Source organism: Rhea pennata, chromosome Z (genome assembly GCF_028389875.1).
Source record: "Rhea pennata isolate bPtePen1 chromosome Z, bPtePen1.pri, whole genome shotgun sequence".
Classification (NCBI taxonomy): domain Eukaryota; kingdom Metazoa; phylum Chordata; class Aves; order Rheiformes; family Rheidae; genus Rhea; species Rhea pennata.
This window is the reverse complement of record NC_084702.1, coordinates 54,954,241-54,982,011: the sequence shown is the minus strand read 5'-3', so window position 1 is coordinate 54,982,011 and position 27,771 is coordinate 54,954,241. Positions and strand designations below refer to the sequence as shown.

Below are 27,771 nucleotides of genomic sequence, written 5' to 3'. Positions count from 1 at the left end.
ATCGTACCTCGAGAAACCTCTTCTGTCTGTCTTCCCTTTTGTAAAAATACTCCATTGTGAAAGGAGCAGCTAGCGAATGGTTTGAGGGTGGAAAAACACTTCTCCAAAAGCACACACAAGCTGGTAATTGCAGTCCACAACAAATTCACTTTTCAGAAGTGAAGAAAGCCTAATCTATGAAAATAGAAACATATACTTACAGAAGACAGCTTCAGGAGAAAACGATGAATTAACCTGTACAAAAGAGTACTTCACACAGCTGTTGCCAAGGGGAAGGAAAAAGGACAACAATCACCTAACAGTTTAGAAATGCTAAAATTCAATTTCATTGGGTTACTTCACTCCTCTAGATTCTCATGGATCTAAAGGCCTTCAGGCAATTCACCTTGCCTATGCTTCTTGCCTCCTGGCCCAGAGACTCAAACGTGACAAAGGCCAAAAGCAATGTGAATGTCCACATGCTTACTGCCTACCAACATTCATTACGCATTTTTACTGAAATTATTCAGTCTTCTAGCATAGCCTCCTTTGTCACAGATATAACTAGCCAGACCATCTGCAGTCAAACAGTAAGCTTGCTCAAGAGCCAATATATCTCGAATAGGCTTCTCCTTGCAACATTGGACTATTGCACATTTGCAGAAAAATAAATAACTTGTCTATTTAATGACTACCTTAAATACGGTTGGCATCAATAGTTCATCACTATTTCACTATTAGGACAGGAACAGGCAGACTCAAAAATCTGAGTAAAATCCCCTCTAAGGAATTCAGTAAATCACTGAAGATTGAACATACTGAAATCTAGAATACATACAATTTCTGTCACATAGAACAGATTTATGCTCTGCAACAGTAATAAGCATTTTTCTAGCATGGTAGCAGACGATCCTTCAATGCAGTTGATGCCTAGGTTCATTGTAAATTACTAGGCATCTTAGCGTAGATTACTATCCCAAGTACTTACTTTCACAGGATTTGACAGTTTTGGTGGCAGGCTCCTAAAAAGTTTTGTTTTATCCATAATACATTCTTACCAAGAGTCTAGAGAAACTATTTCAAGCCTTCACTTTATTCAATAATAGTTCAGTTTCCAGCCCCTTCATTTCTTTCCTGGACATTATTAGCCAGCAGAGAGCCTGTCAATTGTTGAACCAGCATACAGTAATAATTCACCACATCTTCAGCTCTGTCTATGCCTGGAGTGCTGCTCTTTAGTAAGAATACTTCAGGGCAGGCTCAGCACCACTGGTGTCTGGGACCCAGAAGAGTTCTGACTCTACCCTTAATGAGAAAATTCACTGTCCAAAACAGTAGTTAGGTTTTCAGTATCAGCTACAAACAGAAGACCAGATCTAAGCAATGATCTGGCAAACCTATGCAAACAGTGATAAATGCTTTATCCAAACTTCTATACCTATGATTTTGTCAGCATAAAGCTTTATCCAAGGTACAAAGAATAAGCAGCTGGTAATTCATATCTGATGATCAAGGTTCTTCCTTTGCCCTCAGAGAAACCCTACCAATTCTGGTGTGAAAATCTCCCCTCTCCATTTCCTGCCTGAGAGCATAAAGGCCAAAGGATATCAGCATTAAGACACTACGTAAGGTATATAGCAAGACATTCAAGTCACATCTTGTCATTTATCTTTAAGAGAGTACATATGAAAAAATCCCAGATGAGGACAGTCCTATTATACACACTTCTCCATTGGAGACTGGACCAGGTAACAAAACCCTGGTTTACTGATTACCTTGCTTTATGTGCTGCTGGATATTATGTAATGAGTATGACTGAAAAATTAGTCCGCATGCTATGGCAGTGCCATGCCAACAGACAGTCAGTTTAGTAAATGCCCTCCTACAAGTTTTTAAGTCATGCTCCTTACTTAATAGCAGATACTAGCAGATATCAGACATCACTATCTTGCATTTGAAGTTAAAATTCAAAATAGAGAAGCACACAGTGAGGAGGGATTCTATGTGCCATGGCAATATGCAGTAAGTTTATTAAGGTCCTGCTATAAAATAATAGATACAACTCATATGAGCTGACACTCACATGAGATCTTGAGTTTGTAACAGTGACCAGCTAAATACAACAGTAAAAAGTAGTGATTGACTCTCAGTTATACTTCATACACAAATTGTTAGAAATATTAGGAAAGGAACAAAGAGCCTAATTAATCCAGCATGTAAAACCGGTGTGCACCTGTACTGTGAATACTGTGCACACAGTAGTAACTGGTATCCCCTTATCTTCCTCTTAAAAAAAAAAAAAAAAAAAAAAAAAAGGCAAAAGAAAATGAAAAAGCAAAAAGATTCATATAAAAAGAGAGAAAAAATAATCCAAGATATGAGACAGCTCCCACACAAAGAACCACCAAATACACTATAATTCTTCAGGCTACAACAAAGATGACTAAAAGAATAGAAAAAGATCGTTAAGAAATCCTTAAGAAATGCACTATTAAATACAAAGGCAACATCACTTGTTCTGGAAGACCTAATCAGCAAATCAGTGGTGTGCGAGAATACTCTGCAAACATATCATTGATAGTACTTTCATCTGTTTTTTTTCCCTCTTCACTTGGCAGTTGCCAAGGGTTAGGACAGGCTGGGTTAGGTAGACTCTTGCTTTGTCCCAGCACTATTGTTCTTTTTTCCTTTATAGTGTAACCAGGTAGACAGAGAGGAAAGTTATTGATAGTTACAACTACTGAGCGAGTCGTGTATAATCAACAGATATTCCCACTGCATATTAATAGCAACTTTCATGCAAAAACTATCAAGTGATTTTTTGGATTGCTAACTTTCTAGTAGAGAATTAAAAGACAATTCCTCTCCCATTTTTGCCATCTACATGTTAGATAAGGTTAAAGAACTGTAACAATACACCTCATTGTATAAATGAACTGAAGAGACTTCTAATCAATAACAGTTACATTTCGTGAATGCAATTGTCATTTTTGAAAAACGCTATTTGGTATTAATGTAGGTCATATGTATGTGAAAGGGAGTATTTAGCTCAGAGCTCCCCCCTCTGAAAAGCATCCCTAGTTCTGCACTTTGCTCTCGCTATCTCAGTTTACTCTCCTCCACTCCTCACTATTTTCAACTTCTAATTTTGTTCAGGTTAACTCAAATTTATTTTCAACAATCAGTCCTTTTAAAGGATGCAGATTATCTGAGATATGGAGTCATATACACTGAAGTGTTAAGAGAACTTGTTGAACAAGAAACTGAAGGTACAGTGTATATAGACTACAGACATTAATATCATGAAAAAATTAAGATCATAGACTACCCTTTACCTATGGAAGCTAAATTAACTTGTCCTATGCCTAAAACCATTCAATTTGAAAATAAATTATGGCATTTAGGTAAAATAATTGCAACACATGAATCTATAACTTGACATATGACTCTACAACTGAATAAACTAACATTTTAAAATAATGAAAAAGAATAATGATAAGAAAGAGTCTAAAAATCTGAATTTGATAATTACCGTATTTATTTAGTATCATGAAGAACCGTCAAATAGCCTGTAGATGGTTAAAGCTCCTTATAGATTAGGAATGGCTAAAAAACTGATTAAGATAAAATGCATAATTTAACACTACAGTTCATTTTTAAGGGAGCCTGAAGAAACAGATGAAGTTGGAGCTATTTTATCCTTTTCAAATATATACCAGGTTGAGAATACACCCTTCAAGTTACATTTTCTTCACTGTCCTTGTTTAAAATAAATAAATAAAATACCACTGAAAAAATTCTGATAAACAGGAACTTATACTGCTAATTCGGGTAGCGATTCCTTAAGACGAGCACCAGAGTTAAAATCTAAGAAGCCAGAACTTGGGCTTACTGCTGTGGTGGACAGAAGGTGGAGAAGTGGAAAAGGGGGAGTGGATTGCTAGGAATGTCTCTTTCAAGAGCTTTTTAACTTTGGTAAGTACTACCAGATTATGTTATAGAATGATTTCAAAAACATCAGGATGTTCTAGGCAAACAGTTGTACCTGAAGACCCCAGGAGTTTAATAATTTACTTGCAGATGACCAACATACTTTCATGACTGGAGACTTACTGCAGTCTTGTTTTTTTCTAGAAAATTTGTAATGAAATCCCATAGCCAAAAGTTACAGCTAGAGGAAGGAGGTGTGTACACACAAGATCAGTCCAGGATTAAGAGTTAAAAAAGTTAATGAATACAGCTGGCTTGAAATAATGTATTGAAAGCATATTAGGACCTTTTAAGGTCTTTTTAGGAGAGGCTAGGCCTTTTCTGAAAGATACACTCAAGTTGAAATTACGGGCTGATGAGAGATCACTGGTGAGACGATGACCCATGTTACACTTCTGGGTAGGATGGCATTTCTAATAGACTTAAGACGAAAAGAAGTGTGTGTGTGTGTGTGTGTGTGTGTGTGTGTGTGCGCGCGTGCGTGGGGCGAAGCAACCAAGCAAGCAGAAGTATTTGTGTAAAGTGCATGCATACAGTCATACACAGCCACATTTATCACAGTAAGAAAACAGCTCAACTTTTTTTTAACCTTGTGTAATACCTTATCTGAATTCTTTTGAAACTACTAACAATGCAGTACATTCCGTGGAAGCGTTAGCTTACAAGTCTTAGCTGCATTGTCTCCAACGTCCCTGGACTGATGTGCTCCATTAGGTTTGCATCAACTCATTCACTGTGTACCTAAACGCACACTTCTATTGATCTAGTCACCAAACTTAATCACAACCTACTTGTTACTTGAATTAATTATGAACCCAGCAGCATTGTTTTGGAGTGAGTCACTTGGTGCCGATACTCCACCTTCATTACTCCTCTGCTCTGTTGCTGCCAAAAGCATGCTTCATCAAATCAATTTTAAAACCAAATTAAATGGAAGCACTAGAAAGTGTCAGTTAACATTTAGTAGCTACAAACTACAATAGCTTAATAGGTGTAAATTTAATTTTGAATCTTTCTAGTCACACTTCAGCCCTGCATGAACAATTCTGGATTATTTCTAATATATTTAGTAAATACATTACTACAGATGTGCTCAATTTCTCACTTATATGCTATGTAAGGTGTGGCAATAACATGATGAACTATTATGCTGCAATGCTATCAAGTATAGATTCAATGGTTAGCTAAATTTACATTGCTAACATATTAAAACCTTTGATACTGCACATATAACATTTTAGATATGTATTTCAAAATACAACCATGAGCTTGAACCAGATTGCTATTGGCACTCAATTTAAAAAAAACTCAAATGAAAAAACGATTTGTGTGTTTAAAGGATTAGCATTTCAATTAAATGAAGAGTAAGAAATAAATCTCAAGTGTTTAGAAGAGCAAGCTCTGATTGTATAACTTCACTTAATACTCAAGTACCCCACAGCACCCAGCACAGAAGAAAGATGTGATAACTAGATCCCATAGATCTTCCAGTCCAACCTGGACATAATACACAACAGAAATGGAAGCTTGCAGTAGAACAGTCTGGAGCTACACTAATAAGATTACCTGGCATCTCAGGAAAGTATTCTTAATTCAGTGTAGTGGAATAAACAGTGCTTGTGTTTTAACTAACCCAAATATAGCTCATTTTATTACTGTGCCAACAGAGAACAAGTATGAAGGCTTGGGAATGACTTTTACAAAAGATGGTAATGAAGTAACCATAATGAAAGAGATTAGTACAGACAGTTTTTAGCTGTCTAGGTTATAAAAATAAAAATACATGAATAAAAACTAAACAAACACCGGAAATTCTGTAAGAGACATAAGAGGATTTGGACACAGGATGGCTAAATAGGTGTTGGAGTATAAGTTAGAAATTTGAGCAATGGGATGAATAAGATAGGCAGCGAGTGGGCCGCATTTGGGAGGAAGTTATGCTGTGTAAAAATAATTCTGACCTTTGATTCATCACATCCATAGATGCACTTATCCTGGCTTACGGTGTCAAATTTCTAACCTGAAGAGTTAGAAGATGTGAAGTTAATAGCATCAATCATCACTTTGATAAAATCTTAAAAGATTAAATACTGATGAAAATGAGCAGATACTTGTACTGGCAAAGATTTAGAGGACCTCCTCTCCCTAAACACACCAAGTAACATGCTGTTACTTCTGCCATCTTGAAGTTAGACAATCATTATTCCTATTCCTTATATATATATATATATACACATATATATACATATATATATATATATATATATATAAAAGGAATAAAAGTAGTCAAGAGACCTGCAGTTCTTAATTAAGCAAATGGCTCTGAGGTGTTCCAGTAGGCAGTTATTCACTTTTCTCCTGTAATTCTCAACCCTCTTTTAAACACTGTTGTTCTACGAACCGAGACAGTCGCACAGCCGAGTGTTTGCCACAACCCAGCCCTGTGGTGCAAGGTTCCAGCTACCCTTCATCTGGCTTTGGTCCAAGACAGGCAACAGTTTTGGTGTGCAAAGCCTTCAATAAGGAAGAGGGGGATAAGCAAAACTAAATTAGCTACATCTTCCTATGGAAGATTACTGGAGGAAACGAGTGATCTCACTTATCTTGCTCCTTCTTATGCTAAGGTATGTAAAGAATTAAGAGAAAATGGCCACTGAAATTCTTACTCTGTCATGAGATTCATCTGCTCTTCCAAAATTATTTTCAACAGTAGAAGATATATGTTTTTGCAGGCCTGGGATTAGTTTGCATAGGGGCTCCAAAATGTTTATTTGAATAAGTACATTTCAGAATAAAAAGATGAACATGCAGCAAAATGACCAGTGTGTGCAAGATGACTGAAATTTTCTTTTGAGATATGGTCCATTTAAAGAGAGGCAACAAAATACAGCTTGTGCCAACATGCAATTCTGAGAAGAAAAACAGCACCTCTGAATTCAGTTGTTAACAGTGCTTTTTTTTTTCCTTTTTTTTTTTAGGTAAGTTTCTTTTTCAGTTCTTCATTGTGTCATTTCACTATGTTTTGAGTTTTTAAACTATGGAACACTTAATTTAAAGCAGTACTTTCCATACCACAATCAAAAGAGGTCTTCTGAACCAGCAAGCTATAGAATCTCCTAAACAAGTCAGTATGAATGTAAATCCAAGAGACAGTTTGAGAAAACTGCTGATTTACGAGGTTATACATATCGGGCACTCCTTGACACTTGTTTCAAGGAAGGCGACTGGTAGACTACATTGCTCCTCCTTGGGTACAGTACCTTAATCAGTCATAGAAAGGAAGTTCTATTTGGTATTTGCACTAAATGCTGGGAGAAAGGTGAAAGAAGTAATGAAAAAAAAAATAATTGCTCTAGTAATGATAATACTGCAATTGCTAAGCATTCAAATTAATCTGGATATTGTAAACACAGAAGACAACATTAAGTTCTCCTGTATGTTCAGTGGTGAAAATCTGACTACTCATTTTGCCAAAGGGTGAAAGAAAAAAAGAATGAGACAACCATCAGCAAAATACTTTGCCCCTTTTTATTTCCATGTTTCCATGTAAAAATTAAGATTTGCCAAAAGTGATTTGTATCTGAAAGTACAAAATAGTATGATACCTCAAGTTTTCACTTCTGTGATTCAAATTCAAGTCTGGCCAAAAAAAATCGGTATCACAAAGAAAAAAGAAAATGAAGATCTGTATTATTTAAGAAGGAATTCCCTATATGTTATCACTTATACATATATGCTTTAGTAAATGTGCAGTGTAATAGCATCTTTGTATTTCTTAGAAGCAGTCTGCTGTGGAGCAAAAAAGTGATTTTAAGTCTGCTAATACTCAGTTAATATTTGGCTGCCTTTTGGGATGCTTCTATTGGTATATATTGTTCATTTTATATAAAATATGAGAAAATACCTCTGAAACAAATACATAAGTAGTATGTTTCATTGCGAGTCATTCTGTAATAACAAAAGCTATCAACACAAATTCTGTGAGAATTTAACACACCTAGGAACTCTTTTTCATGCATACAGTATACCTGTCGAAATCCTTTACTTCTTAATTGAGTTCTTTAAAACATATATGAAAGACACTTTTCTAAAGGAACAGCGTGACCTGTGTTGAAAGTAAAGACAATCCTTTGCACTGCTGCAATCTGACCTCAAACCTAGCAATAAAATTCATTCCATTTATTCAAGATGATAGTCCTTACTCTGCTCATCTCCTGCTTGTACACACATGCAGTAATTAACCCCAGACTCAAAATTAGAGGCCACAGCTAAAGGTCAGGCTCTGTGTCTATCAAGACAGCTATTCCCTACAGGTCTCCTGCTGACACTCCATCACTGCTCTTGTTCCCACAACAAGGGGGCATGGTCAGGGCTATCTGAACAAAAACCCACCACCACACACCCTCACCAAGTCACAGAGGCATTCATAGCCAAGAGAAATCAATCTCTATAATCAACCTGGTCCCTACAGATCCCCCTTACAGGTATTCCACGGCTTTCTCCTTTTAGGGCCAGAAACCAAAGTTAAGTAGACTTTCAGCTGAATTTGTAGCAACTAAGTTCTATTATAAATTTTATTAAGTTTACTTAGCAATCATACAAAAGCATGATGATGCAGGTTGTTAAATTTAATCACTACATTATACAGGCAATCTTTACTAGACATGTGTAATTGTCTAAATGTAATTGACCAACTGTTAAATATTGAAAGCGAACACAAAATGTTCGAATCAGCTATGTAGATTTTGTCCAAAGAGCTACCATTGTTAGTTTTATACTTTCACATCACAGAACCCTGTAACAACAAGTTATGTAAGTGGAAAAACAGATCTTTAAATAGCTTGCATTAGTACAGTTCTATAAAAGCTATATAAATTACATTAAGAGCACAAGATTTGGTTCCAAGCCTTGATTAGTTCATTTTATTTTACTCCTACTTTTTAATCAGAATACTGGTAATACAAATACTGAGAATGATTCTTCCCCCCACCCCCCTTTTGGTCACACTCAGCAAGCATCAGCTGTTTCAAACAAAATTCAGTCAACATATCATTTCTGGGTAATGAAGCAAAAAAGGTACCAGCATCACCCACAGATGTTGATTTCAATTCAGGTAAAACACCACTATGTCTACATATATCCGTAAATGGTCCCAAGCAGCACGAACCATCTAAACTGAATTAACATTCACTTACCCAAAGATCATTTTCTTTCACAGAAAAAGAAAACCCTTCTTGTTTAAAAATTCTAAGTAGACTCCAGAACTTACATATATGAACCAGAAGAGTGCACTACTGAGTCAGGTAAAACAGATAAAACTGAACATGAGGCTTCTATCTTTCATTAAAAACTGGAGTGCAGTATCTATATTTAAACAACTTTATTAACATAGTCAAGCAGTGATTAACATTCACATCTATTATGTCACATCATACAAATGTAAATACAAAATTACTACAGTACAATATATATTCTCTGCATGATCCAAAATATTTGGTGGCCCCAAAAACTCTTTAAAATTCAGCAGCTTATCAAAAATTAAAACCATATTCTATTTAAAATGAAGTTCTGTTAGCACATAGGCAGACTTCAAGAAATATCACTCAATTTAGTACAGTTTGAGAGGTTGCAGGAGGATATGTTTGAAGGAAACATTCCAACATTGTGGCAGATACAGAAACATCAGATTTAAAGCTTTCAAGCAAAACTCATACAACCTAAGTTGTCAGCAGAAAGATCCAGTCATTTCTCATTTTAAACTATTTTATATACTGCATCTAATTTAAAATTTTAGAAGTGTTCAGTAAGTCAGACAATGTACAATGAATCTACCTATTTCTTCTAAAGAAAAAAGACAACATTACATTGGCAAATTCAACAGCCAAAAAAACCTGATTACACCAATCTTTTTTCCCCAATCACTGTTCCCACATAAATCCCCCAGGCCTTCTCAGTTTCGTTGCTCACCCAAAGCAAACAGATACCTAAGGTGAAAGTAGTACAACAGAACAAGTTTCTAGGAAAATGACACTATTCTAGAGCGCTGAATTGAAATGTGGATTTGGCTTCTTTAAAAGTATACTGTAATCCATACAGGGATTCATCTTTTACAGAGTCATTTTAATTTCCCTCGCATAAATACATTCAAGTGAGTAAGTATCCTTATTATTTTAGCAGAATATACTCTGTAAGGCAAGCAAAAAGAGTACCCACCTCAGAGTTTCCCATTTAAAATAATCTAACTGGCTTGCTCCAACAATTAAGTGCAAAGAACAAGCATCAGTGGCAGACAAAAAAAAAAAAAAAAAAAAAAAAAAAAACTTCTATTGGGGAAGAACACCTAGTAGACTGATGGATGCGAGTTATCCTGGAGAATGCATAGGCGAGTGAAATATACAGCTACTGATCAAGCTTTACTTACTCAAAATGAGGTTACTGGAAATACGCAATATATAACAAATACATATGCAAACTATATCAGTGTCTATCTGAGATAACTGCCAGATGTTTTATAATTTACAGCAGTCATTTCACTGTAGAGCCTAACCTTTATCTAAGATAAAAAGTTACTCTTCAGACCCTACATAGAAGTTTTATGCATCTATCACCCTCGTGAAAGAAACAGTATTGAAGCAATTAGTGTTAAGTTGCAACTTCTTTCCTTGATGAAATCTGAAATAAAAGATTTTCAAAATAATATTGCATTTAAAGCATTTTTTAAAAGTATTTTAGTTGTTTTTTGAATATGGATGCATTCTCCTCAAGGGAAGAAAGGTTTTGCACCTGTATCTATTAATACATTCAATATGAATAAAATAGGTGAAGCAAAAGTCATTATTGTCCCACAGTAGAAGTTTAAATTAGAGTAAATTTAAGACAGAGGAGCTGCCTAATATGAAATACATAAACTGATATAATTAAGACACATTTTTATAAGCATGTGTTCTGAACAAAAAGGGTACAAGAGTATTCACCTGAGATAAAGCTAGTATTTGAATATTTTTTTAAATCTAAGTAGCAATGAGTTTCGCTTGAGGAAAGCCACTTGAAGTTCTAAAATATACATTTTTCTATTATACAATATATGCAGTTTAAGTAGTTAAGATTGATGCTAACATAAAATTTCTAACCAAAAAGAAAAAAAAAAGTCACAGTGAGTATCATATTGTTAGTTACAAAACTTACGCTACTTCATAACTTCTAAAAATCATAATGGTTATAAATTTTAAACCCACTCTTCTAAAAGTGATCTCTTGAGTACAACCTTTAAGTAGCAATAATCTAAAGCATAAGAATTAGCTTATTACTATTTTAATATATACACATTCACTGATTTAGAAAATAATCAAGCTTTGGAAAAAAACTTACAAAACTTATTATTTTTGCTTGCACTGGTTAAAATAATGAACTAGTCTAACTTTTTTCCCCTAAATTATTCCTGAACGTGTAATGAAAGAAACTGTAGTATTGAATGTCACTTAAGACTAATTTAACTGCAATTTAGAATTGCCAAAAAGATGCATTTATAAGGATTTTAAATACACTTTCTGTTACCAACTTAGGTTGATCAGCAGCTTTTGTTCACTCTCAGAATCCTTCAAAAAGGGAAACTCAAAACAGGAGAAAAGGCATATATAAAAAACAGTAAACACTGACCTCCTGAGGTTCCTACAACAAAAATATTCAAGTAGAAAATCTACGCCATTACTTAGCAGCGGCTATTTCTGTAGTTTAGCACACTAACAGCACTTTATTCAGTGTGTAAGGAGCAAATGAAGTAAGCCGTGCTTTTAGCATGCCAAGAGGCAGAAACACTGGAATGTAACAAAGACAAACTCACAATTCTACCAGTATAAACATTCAGTCAACATTCAAGAACTGTCAAGACTACACCACAAGAATTAAGATGCTTTTTATATATCCCATGATGCAATAATTTGAATCATAACTGTTAATGCTGATTCAGAACTTTTCTTACCTCTAAATGGCTTCTGCAAATCGCTGCACTATTCTATGAATCGAAAATAAGGTTTACTAGCTTCAAAGTGTACCATGAAAGAACTTATTGATATAAAAGACTATTCTGTCAGTACTAACTCTGCCTTAATCATTTCCTTGCTGTTATACCAGATCAGTTCAGAAATACCTATTAAAAATATGTCTGTACAAAAACGGCATCGTAAGCTAATCTAAGATGAGGTGGAGTGGTTTTTATTCTTTTTGGTTAAACGGACTTTCTGAAACTTTAAAGAGTTTAACTAAACTCAGATTCTAGCTGTAATGCTACAGTATTATTCAGGTAGGCTTTCCATTTTATGGCTGTTTACTGTCACTTCCTTCTGAAACTCTTCTCTAATGCTTAACAAGCTCAATTTTAAAGTTCAGGTCTAAAATAATATCCTACCTTGCTAAAATTTGAAGTTCTTTTTTCCTTTCAGAATCTGGGTTTAAAGTGTTTTGAGTGACCAAAACTATTATTTACTTCAGAATTATTAGTTAAGAAGCAATTTTACATTTGCTACCAAAGCAATATAATTTGAGAGTAAGTTATCACATGCAATTTTGACCAAATTGAATAAATACTATGTACTAGCATTACTGAATGTACTGCATACAGTACATGTCCAAACTATTTTCAGGCAGTCATTCAAATTTGCAAAGCCAAAAAAAAAAAAAAAAAAGGTGATGGTGTGTGTGTGGGGGAAACATGTAAAAATATGTGCATGCTATCATGCATAAAAAAACCCCCAAATCTTTAAACAGCATTTATAAATTCACTCACACAGTTCAAACTTCAGTGCAATGGCTAAATCATTCAACACTCAAAGAAGAGAACCATGCAAAGAAGAGTAAGTTCTTAAAAAACAAAAAATACATGTTATCCAGTATCCATTCTGCAATGCAAAGGTGAGAAACTAAAACTATAAAAAGGCGGTTATGGCTTAATTTTGTTTTGCAGATTAATTATGCAGCACATGAAAAATGGAAAGGTGTGGCTTCACCTCTGACCAGCAGAGTTAAAAAAAATCTCTCCATTTTCCTTTATCATCATGGGATACTCTTTAGGCAATCTAAATTAATAAAGACTTGCCACTTTTAGATGGACACAAGATCAAGTGTACCAGTTAGGATTTCACATTCACAGTACATAAGAAAATACACATGGAAGGAAAAGTAAAGGGTTAACTTAACAAGGATTTATTCACAGGAATACATGTAAGTAGAGAAAAAAAACACAACAGAAAGCTAAACAAATGAAATGAAGAGGATCCAAACCAACTTTCACTCCGTAGCTTTAAACTTGCACCCTTGTGCATTTAACTACATCACAAAGGGCCACCAACATGCGCCGATACAGTGTAGATACCCTGCATTACATCCATTAACTTAAACATCTCTTTAAGATCATGCTTTGAACAAAAATAAAGCATAGAAGGTAATATGTTGAGTGGGAATAAACACAAATATAGCAATCATGTCATCAACTTCTACAATTGTCTTACGTGCCAACTAACATTTATGCAGCCTTTAACGGGTCTTACCATGTAACTCATTTTTAGAGGTTCTGATAAAATCACTAGTATATAACCATGCAGAAAGCACATCACACTGACAGCACAGAGGCAAATATTTTGCACAGCTATATCAGCTTTCCACATTGTGCAGGTTACACACAATACAATATCAATCTTATTCTTAACAGATCCTAAAAAGGTATTTCAAGGCCTAATTGTAAGCTACAGTACTTTATATCTATATCCTTAATAAAAATAAATCCACAGAATCTTAGAAAAGGAAATTTAAATGCAGGGCTATATTGAATTGGTAAACTGCAACACAAAACTGGCGCAACATAGGTAAATGTATACCAATTTCACTCTATGTGATGCAAGCATGCTACTTTCCCACTAATTTAAATTACTTCTGATCACTATGAGCCAGAATGCATGCCTGAACCTTAAACTGCACGTTAAGAATAATGCCTTACTCTAGAAATTAAATCTAATGAAGTACAATAATCAAATCATATCCACTACTTTAAATTTTTTTTAAATGTAAAAATTAAGTTGTCAATCTTTCCTTTGAAGTGTCCCTCCCCTTACCCCCAAAACGAAAGGAGTGACTCATTTGGCAGCTTGCAGGTTTCTTCATTTTGTCAAAGGTAACCTTTATTAAATTATGATGGGGTTTCTGTATTCTACACTGCAAGTGCCTGCTCCTAATACAGACACAAGCTGCATTTTAACTGTACTAACTTCATTTGTGTAGTTCTTCATTAACATGCAAATACCTAGGAATCCCATCAAGCAGGATGAAATAATGTAGAAAACCCTTACTTAAAAAAAATAAAAGAAAAAAAGAAAGCCTTTACTGTTTGTGACCCCCATTCTTAGGTTTCCTTTATTGTGCGCAAAATAGTTTTCCTCTTTACGTATCCCTATGGTTCAATTATATGGTTCTTATTTTGGTACAATTCCCCACAATATTCCAGAATGTGCTGTTTTGTGAATAGATTTTTTTTTTGTTTGTTTTTTTGCTTCTTCACATCCAGTGCAGAGTTGTAATAGGAGACAGATTTCCACCCACAAAGGCTCCAGATGTTAAAACATTTCCCAACATCGACTTAATACAGTGACGGCAACACCTCCCTCCCGCCCCTCCCAGTAGGGTTGGGATTGTACTGTATTCCCTACTGGTTTACCCTTCCCCCCAGTAAAGGGTAACATTTTCCCTGGGTGCAGAGGCTCCCTCATAGTCTCCCAGACTGAAGGACCTGTAAAATGGAGAGATAAAGGTATAGTTAAACCTTACTTTGAAACTTAACTGACAGAGCTGTGCATAAAAAACACCATCACTACCACTTTGCTTAAGTAATAGGGGCCAATCTTCGAATTAAAAATAAATTTGTGCCCAGATTTGTCTTTTTAAATTTGTTTTTAAAAAAGACCACATTTATACAAAGTAAAATTATTATTCATGAAACAAGGATGCATGCTTTAAAGCTATACTAACAGTTGCACTGTTGTGGCTAGGCTTAAATTTGAGAAAAAAAGAAGTTCTGAATATTTTAACAAGTCCTCTATATTCTAACCCTTTTTGTCCAAAATTGTGAGATGGTTAAGACATCAAGAACAGATTATGACATGCATGCTTTCCTGACCTAACAATTTCACTCAGGCTGATTATTTACAGCTATACTTTCAACTGTGTCTTGATACACTACTGTGCATATAGTTCTCACGGTCTCAAAAAAAATCCCCCAGAACAATAATCTCCTCCCCTCAACAACACAGCCAGACAACTGCTATTGCTACAGCTACCACCATTCAGGTATGCTATCATCCTTTTTTTTCCATATAGGAAGGAAATATATCTGATCCAATGTACCTGAAAAAAATGTAACCTAGTCAATAATTACGTTTCATATAATGCAAATTGAGAGGAAGCCTGTTTCACAGCTCTATTTAGTAAAGACGTTTTGTGTGCTTACCTCTAATTATGGGACTGCAGCTACAGTGCATGAGGTTAAACTCCATAGTAAGCTGCAAGGCGCTCTTTTAAGGGAAGAGGAAACTGGTCAGAGAAACGCCTCCAGTTTTCATCCCCAACTTGATTTTTAAATCCATGAAGAATCTATAAATGAGGTATTGAGGAAAGAAGTCAAGACAATCACTAATTGCTGGATTGTACATCTGTCCCTTTAAGTTTTCAAACTCAATATTTATACAGTACTAAGAAACAAAGGGAATTTAGTAAAGTCTTACTTAAAGGAAAAATTCACTTGTGTAAAGCATGTAGAAAACAGCTACCCCAACAAATTAACAGAAAAGCAAATATTTTTACTGGATATGGTCACCTCCGGTCTAGAGATAGGCTATTTAATAATGCTAAACATTTTGCCAACTGACACAGTTTATATGTTAGGATTATTGAATCCACATGTCTTTTTAAAGGTCAAGAAGGAAAAGGCAGAACCACAGCCAGTATTTGCTAAAAATTGGTAGGCATTCATACTGTCACAAATACAAAAGCATCCTATGGGTACCTGTGTTTTTTTTTCCATGGAGCACATACTCAAACCATCACTAATAATGATATGACAGGGTCACCTGTTAACCACAGGTGGGCCCACCTCTCTTCCCCAGCCAAAACAGTCAGATAAGCCAACTACTTAGAATTTAACAAAATCCAAGAATTCTCAGGTTCCACAAAAAGCAAAATACTATTTTAATAATCTTTCAGTACCGTTCTAACAGCAGAGCTTCAGCTACAGTCTTAAGATACCTTGCTTTTATAAAGGGTGTTAATAAATAGATGGTGTGTGTCCGATCTTAACATTGGCAGCAGAAGGCTTTTCTTTCTCTCTCAGCTTTTCTGCTCTCAAACAAAAGAAACATTGGACCCCCCCACTATCAAGAGAGATTTCAAGCTCCAAAGAAGTTTTTTTTTCCATTGTTCCTAAAATGTGTATCACTGTTGGAAGGGCTTGAAAAAACCTGTAACTGGAATATAGCAATCATGTATTCAGATGGCACCAACACCCACTCAAGTGATTAAGTAACATGCTATCACTTGAAGAAAGATTCAACTCATTTTTTGCGTAGTAAAACAAAATCAAGCAAAGAGAATATACTGTCAAAAGCAAGTATGTCCTTTTATGCTGGGTGACCAAAGCCCATTGTGTTTAGCTTGAATGTGTTAGATCCCACATGGCTATCTGGGAAGAATGTGAATAACTACTTGCTTCAGTAAGTTAAGCTCATTCTCCTATGTTGAAGGATCAGTGCAGAAACATGCACTGAAACTACTTGGGGCAATCGACAGAAAATGCCCTGGTCTTTAAGACTGCAGGTATTTGTTTTCTTCTACTGATTCCTGAACACTCAGAAATGTGCATTTCTCAAACTTGGTGCTTGTTAGAAGCATCCCAGATAACTGTCTTCTATCTAGACAATTAAATTTCCGTCTTTGCTCCTCAGCATGGCACTCAAAATTTCTAGCGTCTCTTCTGATCCTCGCACTCAGCATCATTTGAATCATTTGAAACGCGATACTGATCCATGATCCCAGTAAGTAATTAGAAACATACTCTGTTTTAGCTAAGAGGATTATCATTATATTTTGACATACATATCTCAGATCCACTTAAGACAAAAGGGGAGCCACACTACTGAACAGTAGTAGCATCTGTGTATGAAACTGAGAAAAATTTTTTTTTCTTTTTTTTAAAAAAACCTCAAGACTAACACAAATAAACAATATGGCAGTTTCTGGGTGGATTGGTTTTGCTTGTTTATTCTGACACAAGGCAAATTGATCTTTCATCTAAACTCTGTTGACAGTCTAGAAACTTATTCTTGGTCTTGAGTGTAAATTTTTCTTTAAGCCTTGCTCTGTTCAGTACTCATCTGAGAAGGATTCTGCAGAGCATTAAGCAATCTCAAAAGCTTATTTTTTGCACAGAAGCAAGACAAATAGATCAGGACAGTACTAAATATTTTTTAGTCATAACTCTATTTTCCCAAAATAGTTATTTTTGTGACAAAGAACAGAACAAACAAAAACCAAACATAAACATACACACATAAAACACCTACAACCAGACAGATTTTTTCTTAAAAAATTTCATTTTAAAGTGTCTTATATCTAGTATAAAAAACCCCAGTTCTTTCAAATATAGTCAAAAAGTAGTAGGCTGGACATTTCAAATAAAATCCCATGCTTTCCAGTACTGTTAAAAAGTTTGGAATAACCTCAGTGCATATAACAAAACATAAAAGTAAAAATAACTTTAGATTTTTATGTAGTTTTATCTTAAAGACTTTGCAAAGAAGCCTCTTAAAACACACATACAGTAAGTGGTAACAGTGGAAAGCAAGCAAGAAACAGAGGATCCAGGAGAGTCAAAGTTACAATATGCTTATCGTAGAAACTTTACCTTACAGAACATGTCTCGAAGATCATCTTTTGGGCTAATCCACGATGCAACAGCATCACAAAAAAAAATAAAGTCCTATAAGATTAAACAATCATACAGGTTAGAAACCTCAATTTATAGGTCTGAAAGCAACGCTTGATGTTCTATGAACCACACAGGGTCTTCGACCCCAATTCACAACTGCTTTTATTTTATTTACTTTCCAGCCAGTTCAGGTAACAATGGTAAATTATTGTATGTATAGGTATAAGAAATAGTGTTTTAAGTTTTTGGTTAAATAGAACAACAGGTTACAAAACACATCTCCTCTCCCAGAACACACTTGTCTAACCTTAATTCTTAGCACATCAACCAAGTTCAAGAACCAATCATCTTATAACAAGCAACAAACTCAAAACTACATTAGCAACTCTTTCTCACATATTTCCAGCTGTAAAAGAGCTGTTCTATTTCTTCAAGGAGGGTCAGAAGTTTCTGGGACACATAGAATGTTTAACATTCAGGTTCACAATCAAAGGCACCCCAAATCCTTCACTCAGTTCATCAGCTGTCACGCATTATCTCCTACTATACTCTTAAAGAAGTCTTTAATCATTAATCTGGTAATACATATTTTTGGATAGGAACTGAGGATAACTATGGGGAAGGAGAGAGGGGATAATGAAAAAGCCCTAAGTTCCTCCTCCTCCTCCCCCTTAAGTTGTGCAGAAGAACAAGTGGACAGCAGAATAGGGCAATGCTAAGTACAGAATTATACATTAGTAAAATGAACTGAAAGTTTTCAGAACAAAATAAAGGTTCAACTCATGCATTTCTGAGAGAGAGATTCCGAGTAAGGGAAGGAGGGAGGAACTACGTGTTTAAGGCAGTTAGCAACTTGCACCATATTCTCCGTATGAAATCCTTGTGATTTCTAAGAGAAATACACCTTTTTTTTTTTTCTTTTATAACATACTACACTGGTATAGCTTTACTTTGGAGTTGTGGAGACTAAAAAGTCATATTCTATTCCAGACGTGCAATATATATTTCAAAGAGATGCATCTTTGTTGTCCCACTGATTCTTTAAGAAGTATGTCCAAGGTCCAGTCTTCCCCATCTAAGCTTTAAGAATTAAATGATTATTTTTTTTTGCTCTGTTTCTTTTTAAAGAAGTCTAGATTGCATCTGAATTGCACCATTCAATACATAAAATTTTGCCTTATATTTTCCTTACAGATCCGTAACACAAAAATAAAAAAGAAACTAACAGAAATCTCAAAAAACTGTTATTGTTAATCAAAGCTCATTATTTACACTTTCTTTAAAAGACATACAATTTGAATGCAAAACTACTTCTCTTCTACTCTTTTCCTTTCCATAGATAATTACTGAAACAGAAATCCTGATGTATCACTGTATGTATCATTAGCAATATAAACACTCTGGTTTCCTTGACTCCAAAACTAAAGCTACATCATGTATTACAGGGCATCAACATCAAAGTTAATTTTTTAATACTCCATTTACAGCTTTCACTAAATTTCACAAGAATAAAGAAAAAAAAATTAAGATCTGTTCAAGTATCTTACTTGGACTACTCCACTGGGGTTGACTGATATCATGGTACATATCCCCCGGAAGGCTGAATCCTTTTCCTCATTGTCCCTTATGTTTCGCAGAGAAGTGCACCTAATAAATTGGAGAGCAAAGCTGTTAACTGAACAACAAAGTAATAAAATCAGCTAGAGTCAGATCTAGATAACAGTATTTGATGGAATAAGTCACACAGATAAGATGATATGAAACACTATTCTGAATGCTTAGGAGATAGAAAAATACTTGTCGTGTACTGTATTTACTAATATTATTTACATTAGGCATGATCTGCAGAATCTTGTTCTCCTGTTGTATTAAATACAGTTACAAAGTGTGACCTGCATTCCATTAAATACAAAAGAAACATGTATGTGAAATATTTATAGAAATTATCATTATTAGAAGCAGAACATATACTACTACCACAGTATGAATTACGTCAGATACCACTTACAGAACAGTTATTTAACTTTTATAGCAGCAAGCAAACTATTTTATACATAACAAGTCTATAAACATATATTCCTTACAGCAATTCAAGCCTCAGACTGAATTTTAAGTAAAGTAATGCACGGTTTAACTTTTACAGTATTTGCATGCATTGTATTATCATTCTGGTGGATTTTAAAATGCTCTTTCATAGTCAAGCTTTTTAACACAGCAAGCATGTGACAATCTTCTCCCATGCATAAATTAGTCGTTAGCCACAACATAAAGAATACATGACGGTGCTACTAAAAACTCACAAACCTGATAGGACAAGATTAGTCACATGGTTGGCAATGATTAAGGATTGAGATTTTGTAACCAACTGAAAATATATCTAAAAGTGAGATAGAGAAGAAGAAAGAAAGAAAGAGTGAAGAAAAATGAATTAAAAAAAAAAAGATTGAATAATACACACCAGGGTCTTATAAACTGCTGTAGCATGGGGGCCACCTCTTGAGGACAAACGTAACCAAGACGACCAATTGTTATTGCTAAGGTAACGCAATCACGGTTATACACCACCAAACGCCAACCAAGACATGAGCAAATGAGGGGGGAGGAGAAAAAATAAAGAAAAAACAACAAATAACTCAGAAACAGAAACCAACAGAATCTGTGTATGATAATAAACATAAGATTTCACCAGTGCTGTTTATTACCACCCCCTAAATAAGAGGCAGCAACATATATGGTATACTCTCCAGGGTAAAAAGAAAAATTAAAGAAGTAAATGAGAGAACACCAAAAACACAATTTAAAATCCAAAGGCTTTTTGACACAAGCAGTCATTCTGCCCTCTTTACAGTTAGTTCTTACATTAAAGTTATGTAAGTTTTTTTCAAATGTACTATTCTGGATATTCTTGATAAAACAGATCAAGCATTTTCAGTCACAATATTAAATATTATAAACTTTTAAAAAAATTTGGATTTCAAGATTTTAATTGGTCTACTAACTACCAATACAACTATATTTAGAAATACGTTTACACTGGATATATTGTGGTCTACCTAAAAACACTAAATAAATGATGCCCTTCTCAGTAAGCACTACATACTTCTGTTCTTCACTGTAGTGCAGAATTTTTATTTTCAAGTGGTTGCTAACTCACAGTGACTAGTTGCATAACAAATTTGTTAATCCCCAAATTTCTACTGTTCACAAAAGGCTTCCTCATAGAAGTCCCAGCAGAATCTGACTTCTGATACAGAGGCAATAGGACACGTGACTAGCACAACTGCTGCTCCGGATGATTAGAGCACTTGGGCCTTTGCTCTGAGGGACAGACAGAAGGAAGTACCGTCATACAAATGTGTTTTAATGGTGTTTGCTCAACTCACAAAAGATCAATCTTTAGAAAAAGGAGAGGGTGGGGAATAATGTATCAGGATTACTTGAAGCAAAATACATGAATAATACTAAAATCCAGCAGATTTATATGAAGCAGAGAAAGGAAACCTATGTTCAAGGGACATACTATGCAACACTCTAATTAAACAGGCATTTGTGAACAGTTTCATGAAACATGCAATAAAGCAGATGATGCTTTCTCCAGAAAGAGTTTGGTGTAGGATATACTAGCAGCTTGAAGCATACTCATTCTGTGAAAGCTGCAGCACACTGGTATTGTACTATTTTTTTCTCTGATACTACTCAATTTCAGTATTCAGCATCTGAAGTTTTCAGCAGATCTAACTTGTGAAACTGCCTTTTCTGTGAGATTGCCTTTAAGTACGTAATTCAAGCATTATGTTAACAACAAACAAGTTATTTGCAATTGAAGTACTACTTCTAAAAGAAGATACACTTGTGGCTTTCCTCCCCAAGTCCTGACAGCCACAGTCTGTAAAAGGAGGTGCAATTTCTACCAAAGCTGATGTACTCCTTTTCTATGCAATTTAGCTCATGTCATCTCATGCTTCCATAAAGAGAAGTGGCTTAATAGCTCATTACATAGTAGGCTGAAGTAGAAAACAGTAATATTCTAGCACATACCAGTGGCAGGCAGCACAATATCCCACAACAAACTTATAATAAGTACACCACACAACATTTATTTGCAGTTATGCATCCACATTTAAAGTAACTATTAAGAGAATAAACAAAATGTCAGTATTTGGATGCTTCCAAAAATTCTCTGATAGCAATGGAAGCAAGCATTTAAGTACTGGATGCCTATCAGTTATAGGTACTACACATCCATCAGTGGGGGGAAAATGAGGAAGGGTGTAAATAAAAATCTATAAATACATTTTGTATATTGCTATACTACTCCATAGTCTACTTCATAATGAGCAGGTATTTACTCCAAAATTACCTTTTAAAAAGCAATACCTATAATATGCCAAACAATTAGCTAATTTTTCTTCAAGTTCACCTTCCATACTAGATTAGGGAAGTAAGGGGGGGGGGAAAGGGGGAGAAAGAAGGACGTAGGGAAACTGGAGCTTTTAAGTTCACAAAATACTGGAGGAAAATATCTTAGCTCATAAAAATGCAACTACAGAATTGAACTTGTTTCATTTCCAATTGTCTCAGGTTATAATGAACTATCATTTTTTTCACATTCTAATTAGTTATCAAACAAAAAAATTGGAAAGATTCTCTATTAATAAAACAGTAAAACAAAAACATGTTAAACCATTAATAGAGTTTTTCTGTAGTATGGAAGGTGCTCTTCACACCAGAACATAAAGCAAAAGAAACAAGCCTCAGAAATTCGAATTTAATAAGGCATTTACAGACTGTTCCCAATTTAAAAGTCAAAGGTGTTGGCCAGAACACAAGCACATATGCCATTGATAGCCTTGTGTTCAGAAATATGTAATCAAGTTATCAGGTAATAGATACTGCACATAATTTTAGTTACATTGTGGTAACGTTGCCATCACAGATCTAGATTTTATGCATGATATAAATTAATCTTTTAAAAAAATCTAGTCTTTTTTGGTAAAGGAGTTCATTTTTTGTTTAAATATGCCAATTACATTTGCTTCAAGCATTAGACATATATATACAGTACACATTATATGTACATACATGCATATATTAAAATTAGCGTAAAGTAAGGCTACTAAATCTTAGAAGTGTTACTGCATACATTTGTCATATCAAATAAATAAAATTGTAAGAAAATACTTCAGATAATGGTAAATAAATATAATAAACCTTACAAGGTGAGAAGTAACAATTTTAAGAATCTAGATATATGATAGATGCTTTGCTGCAAGACTGAGACTTGTAAGAACTTCTGCAAAACAGGTTACTTTGGTTTAGAAAAGCCAGATACATAGCACTAAAACCAGTTCTGGTGCATTTTGCCTACGTATTTTTTTTAAAACAAACAAACGAACAAAACCTAATTCCCTTCACCACAAATGGTTCAGTTTTTGGGTACCTGTGTTCTCTAACAACGTCTTTGGCGTGTTGGGTCTGTTAATTATTTCTACAAGTTGGTGCAACACCATTGGAATATAAGGCTGCATCTCTATACCTAAAATAGACAAAAACAAAGATTCAGAAGAAAATGACTATTAATATATATAATCTCAATAGATCTGGTACACTGAACTTCATATCAGGACAAGAATCTCTAAATTAATTTAAATTTCAACATGAAAGTATCACTCTGGAAAAAAAAATGCCAAAAGTGAACATTCAAGAAAGTCTCTCAAAAGAGAAAGAATCTTACCCATCTGGATGGAGATTTCTCCAATTGCCCACGTGGCATTGTTGCACACAGAAATGAATTCAGGGTTTAAGTTGGTTCCCAAAATGGGCATGAAATCAGCTAAAAAGAACAACATTTTAAAATCTCATCACACAATACAACCATCTTGCCCTAATACTCTAAGTTCACAATAATTTAAAAAACAAACAACAACAACAAAAAAAACCACTCCACACAGAAGCCTATTCAGATGCTTGGAGAGTGTTATGCATGAATTAGAGCTCTATTTCTGCTCTATTTCAGTGGATTAATCTGAATTTTAGAATTTAAACAGATCAACGCAAGTTTTTTCAAACCATGATTTCTAAAAGACTTTACGTAAACCTACAATTTTTTCTTTCTGTCTCTTGGGGACTAGCGGGGCGGGCAGGGGAGGAAATCCAAATACAGTTACTTCTAGTTTTTATAAGACAGTTGAATCATCCTCAAAGCATGTGGAAAGCTACATAGTCAGTCATGCTTAAAAATGAAGCCTAGAAGGCAATCACCTCCTTGATTAAATACATTCTAAGAAAACACTATTATTCACAAAGATAAGATTATGACATTTTCCAAAATAAATTTTCAGTTCCTAGTGTATCCAAACACTCATTTGAAAAGCTGAAGACTTCTCCAGGGTATTTGAGGGAAGAGATAACAAATATTTTGGAAGTCTAACTGATGCTACCTCCCTACTGAAAAGGAAAATTTTCCTCTAAGTTTTCTAACTTTAATATGTATGTAATTGTGTACCCACTACATTATAATGGAACCATAGAAGTTACTAACGGAAGAATTTAATCAAAGAAAGTTGGTGTTCTAATTTAAGTCTATCTGTATTGCTTTATTCCAGCAAAACAGACTGCTCATTGCATCATAAAAATACCAAGTGACAAAATGAACCTCTTCACTGTTTATAAAAGGAAAACCAGGTATTTTTAAACACGCAGCTTGAAGTATACAAGACTACACACTCCTGCTAATAAAGGGTAATGAAAACTAACACTACCATAACAAAGCCAGCTACAGAGGCCAGCATACAATGTCTAAGCCAGCCTTTTATCAATTTGTAAAACAACTGTTTAATATGTAAAAAGAAACATACCGATACAAGGCTTAACATGTTGAAAACACGCCTTTGTCAGATCTCCTAACAATGCAAAAGAACTCTGTCGTACCTCAGGCATTTTATCCTGCAGGAAAGAAAAGAAAAGAAGAGAGAGAAAAAAAAAAGACTATTCTAGTAGTGCTTTTGATTCTCTGGAGAAAGAAAATTCTAGGATTAAACAGGTTCATCTCACCTGCATGCACTGGTACATTAGTGTCAGGATATTGCTGCGAGCCACTAGCTGTTCAATGTTGCCTCCAAGTCCTTCAGCTAAACCACTAAGTAAATCAAGAGCCACAATCATGAAGTCTTTATCTGGAGCCTCATATTGGTCTGGCTGAGCATTGTGCAACTGCAAACAAAAAAGTACACATTTTCAAAACAAGTATTACACAGTCTCAGAAGTATGCATGAGGGAAAAAGAAATGTTTCATGATGACAGCTTCATTCAGATGTTCAATAGTTATACTACAAATCCCTTTACATAGCCATATTACATTCTTAACATATTGATTGAAAGACATATTCTGAAATCCTAGGAATAGCAATAGAAAAATACCATGGCTTGTGCAAGGGTCTTCTGCACCAGATTTACACAACGCTGGTACACAGGTTCACAGTATGGAAGGAAGCCAGATTGCAAGGCAGTAGCAACTGACGACAGGCACTGGAATAAATAAATAATAAAAAAGTCACATTCTTCCTCATGCCCCTAGTGCCTTTTACTAGAGGGATGAGGGAAGGGGGTGGGCAGTGTCAGCATTTTAAGTACATCATATATAGCTGATTAAGTAAGTACTGATCTTTTAGATTGTGTTTATTAGCTGAGCCATCTCAACAGTCAGTTAATTGTGACTCTCTAAATATGCCAGCTGAGAAAGTTTCTCAAAAGTAGCATCTTCTTAGACATGGCTGACAAAGTGCATATGAATACAGCTACTATAATACTCAGTCAACACTTACATTAAGCTGTAGCATCTTGCTCATGTACAAGTCTTAGCATTAAATTTAAGTTACAAAACTACTTTTTGTAGAAGAGTTTTCCTGTTTCAGATTTGGAAAGTATAGCAAACAGTTTATATGGTCTAGTTCACACCTTTGGCTTGTTTGACAGGAACTTTAATAGAAGAGTGAAAGAAGAAGGTGGGGGGGGGGGAGAGGAAGAAATAAAAAAGAGGAGAAAGAACAGTATTTTCTTCCCTTAAAAAGAATCCCAATGCAAATACTCAAAAACAGCAGAAAAGAAATCTAGAATTTCCGCCAAACCTAATGATACTTCTTCAGGCACAAGATTTTTTCACTACTATCAGATTTTCTCCATTATGACAAATGCCTAGAACTGTCAACTTTTATAGTCACACTTCCTAGTAGGAGTTTCTTTAGTAATGCAAGTACAATTCCTAAAAGAAACCGATTACTCAATTCTTAACATTTACCTCTAATAAAGGGAAGAGATCTTTATCTTCATCCTTCAACATGTTCCACTTCTGGATTAATGGAGGCATTAGCATCTGAATATATTCCTGTTTAGGATGAAAATGCATCAGCTGCTGGAACAATTTCAATATATTGGTTTTCTAGCCTCAAAATACACTAAGTGTGGAATGAAGAACCACTTATACTTTTGACAAAAGACATAACTGATGTACCATAATTTAACCATTGTTCTAATATGCCTAAAAATAGATGGTTCTTCTGTCTTGATAAAAGTTTAATCTCAGTGTTTACAATTTAGGTCTTCAGATTTTCAACAAAACACTGATATCAATCAAATTTGTGTTTCTACTATTATAGTTGAGGTAGTAAGAAGTAGTGACTAACATAATGCAGCTAAATGCTTTTACATAAAAGTAACTTTGTATGTCTTAATTTCTTCACACTAGTAATCAGCTGTACTATATATAAAAAAAATCTAAGATTGGTTCTGCCACCACAAGTGTTTAATTGTATCCAGAAACACATTGTATGTCTGTATGGCAGATTTTTGTGAAGCAATACTCATGTAATAATTTCTAAATATGATAAGGAGGGAAAGATAATACTCCACTCAGTTCAACAATAGTTTTTTGTTTGTTTGGTTTTTTTTGTTGTTGTTTTCAAGACAGTGGCACATAACCCTTTGCAGAGCATTTTCTTCCAGGTTCAGCTTCAGTCTAGCAGCTTTCAGTGGCTCCCTGATTTTTAATCCACATGATCACCTCAGGGCATGTGGAAAAATCTTTTTACTAGCAATGCAATCTTGCTGTGCATCTGTCATCTGCTTTTCTCAGCATGTCCTATTGCCCTCATGCTACAATCCCATCCATGTTCGTGAAAATTCTTCCTTGAGCAACTAACCATCCACGAAGGCAGTCATTTCCCATCCTTCCAGAAGGACCCATTTCCACCAGTATGCAACAGCTTGATACAGAATGGCTATCTTCTCTGCCACCGCTCAGTCACAAGGACATTAAGCAGCGCATCCCTAGTGTCTGTTGCTCCCAGAAGGCATCCAAAGATCCAGCAGATGCTGCCAACTAATGCTGTGCCCAAAGATAGTGTTCTAAAGGTCTGAAGAAAGTCCCACTGCCAGCAGGAGCTCCCATTTATCTTCCTTGTGGTGCTGTCAACTGTCAAGTTGGCCAAGGCCAGAGGGAGATTGAAGAAGAGGTCTTCTGATTGCATAGGGCCTCAGATGGGAAGTAAAATGCCATGGCAACAAACCAAATAGTTTTATTTTAGTGTGTCTGTCACATGAAACATTAGAGAGACAATACAAATTCTAATAGCCAGCGCAAGATGCACGTAACATGTGACATGTACATATATTCTATTAATACACACATTCTATTAATAAGCACACATGCTACAAAGAACACATTATGTGCCTGTGTGTTATCTGTGCTTTGTTCAAAGGATTTTGTGTTTTTATAAATAAAATGCATGTCTATCCCACCCTCTGATAAAGCAGTTTCAGGCAACAATGTGCTCCAAAATATT

At 35.0% G+C, this 27,771-nt stretch overlaps 1 protein-coding gene across 2 annotated transcripts in view; it reads right to left on the bottom strand.

Annotated features, from left to right (window-relative positions):
- Positions 1–9,334: 9,334 nt before the first annotated feature.
- The window catches only part of TNPO1 (transportin 1), a 77,740-nt gene continuing 59,303 nt past the window's right edge, over positions 9,335–27,771 (bottom strand). For both annotated transcript variants that reach the window (XM_062599135.1, XM_062599134.1), the window contains 11 exons: positions 26,229–26,315; positions 25,352–25,459; positions 24,986–25,144; positions 24,790–24,877; positions 23,667–23,765; positions 23,373–23,468; positions 20,391–20,466; positions 19,480–19,579; positions 17,909–17,983; positions 15,461–15,603; positions 9,335–14,743 (listed from right to left, as the gene is read on the bottom strand). In XM_062599135.1, coding sequence (XP_062455119.1) covers positions 15,496–15,603; positions 17,909–17,983; positions 19,480–19,579; positions 20,391–20,466; positions 23,373–23,468; positions 23,667–23,765; positions 24,790–24,877; positions 24,986–25,144; positions 25,352–25,459; positions 26,229–26,315 — 996 coding nt within the window. In that variant the 3' untranslated portion in view covers positions 9,335–14,743; positions 15,461–15,495. The remainder of the gene's footprint in view (positions 14,744–15,460; positions 15,604–17,908; positions 17,984–19,479; positions 19,580–20,390; positions 20,467–23,372; positions 23,469–23,666; positions 23,766–24,789; positions 24,878–24,985; positions 25,145–25,351; positions 25,460–26,228; positions 26,316–27,771) is intronic.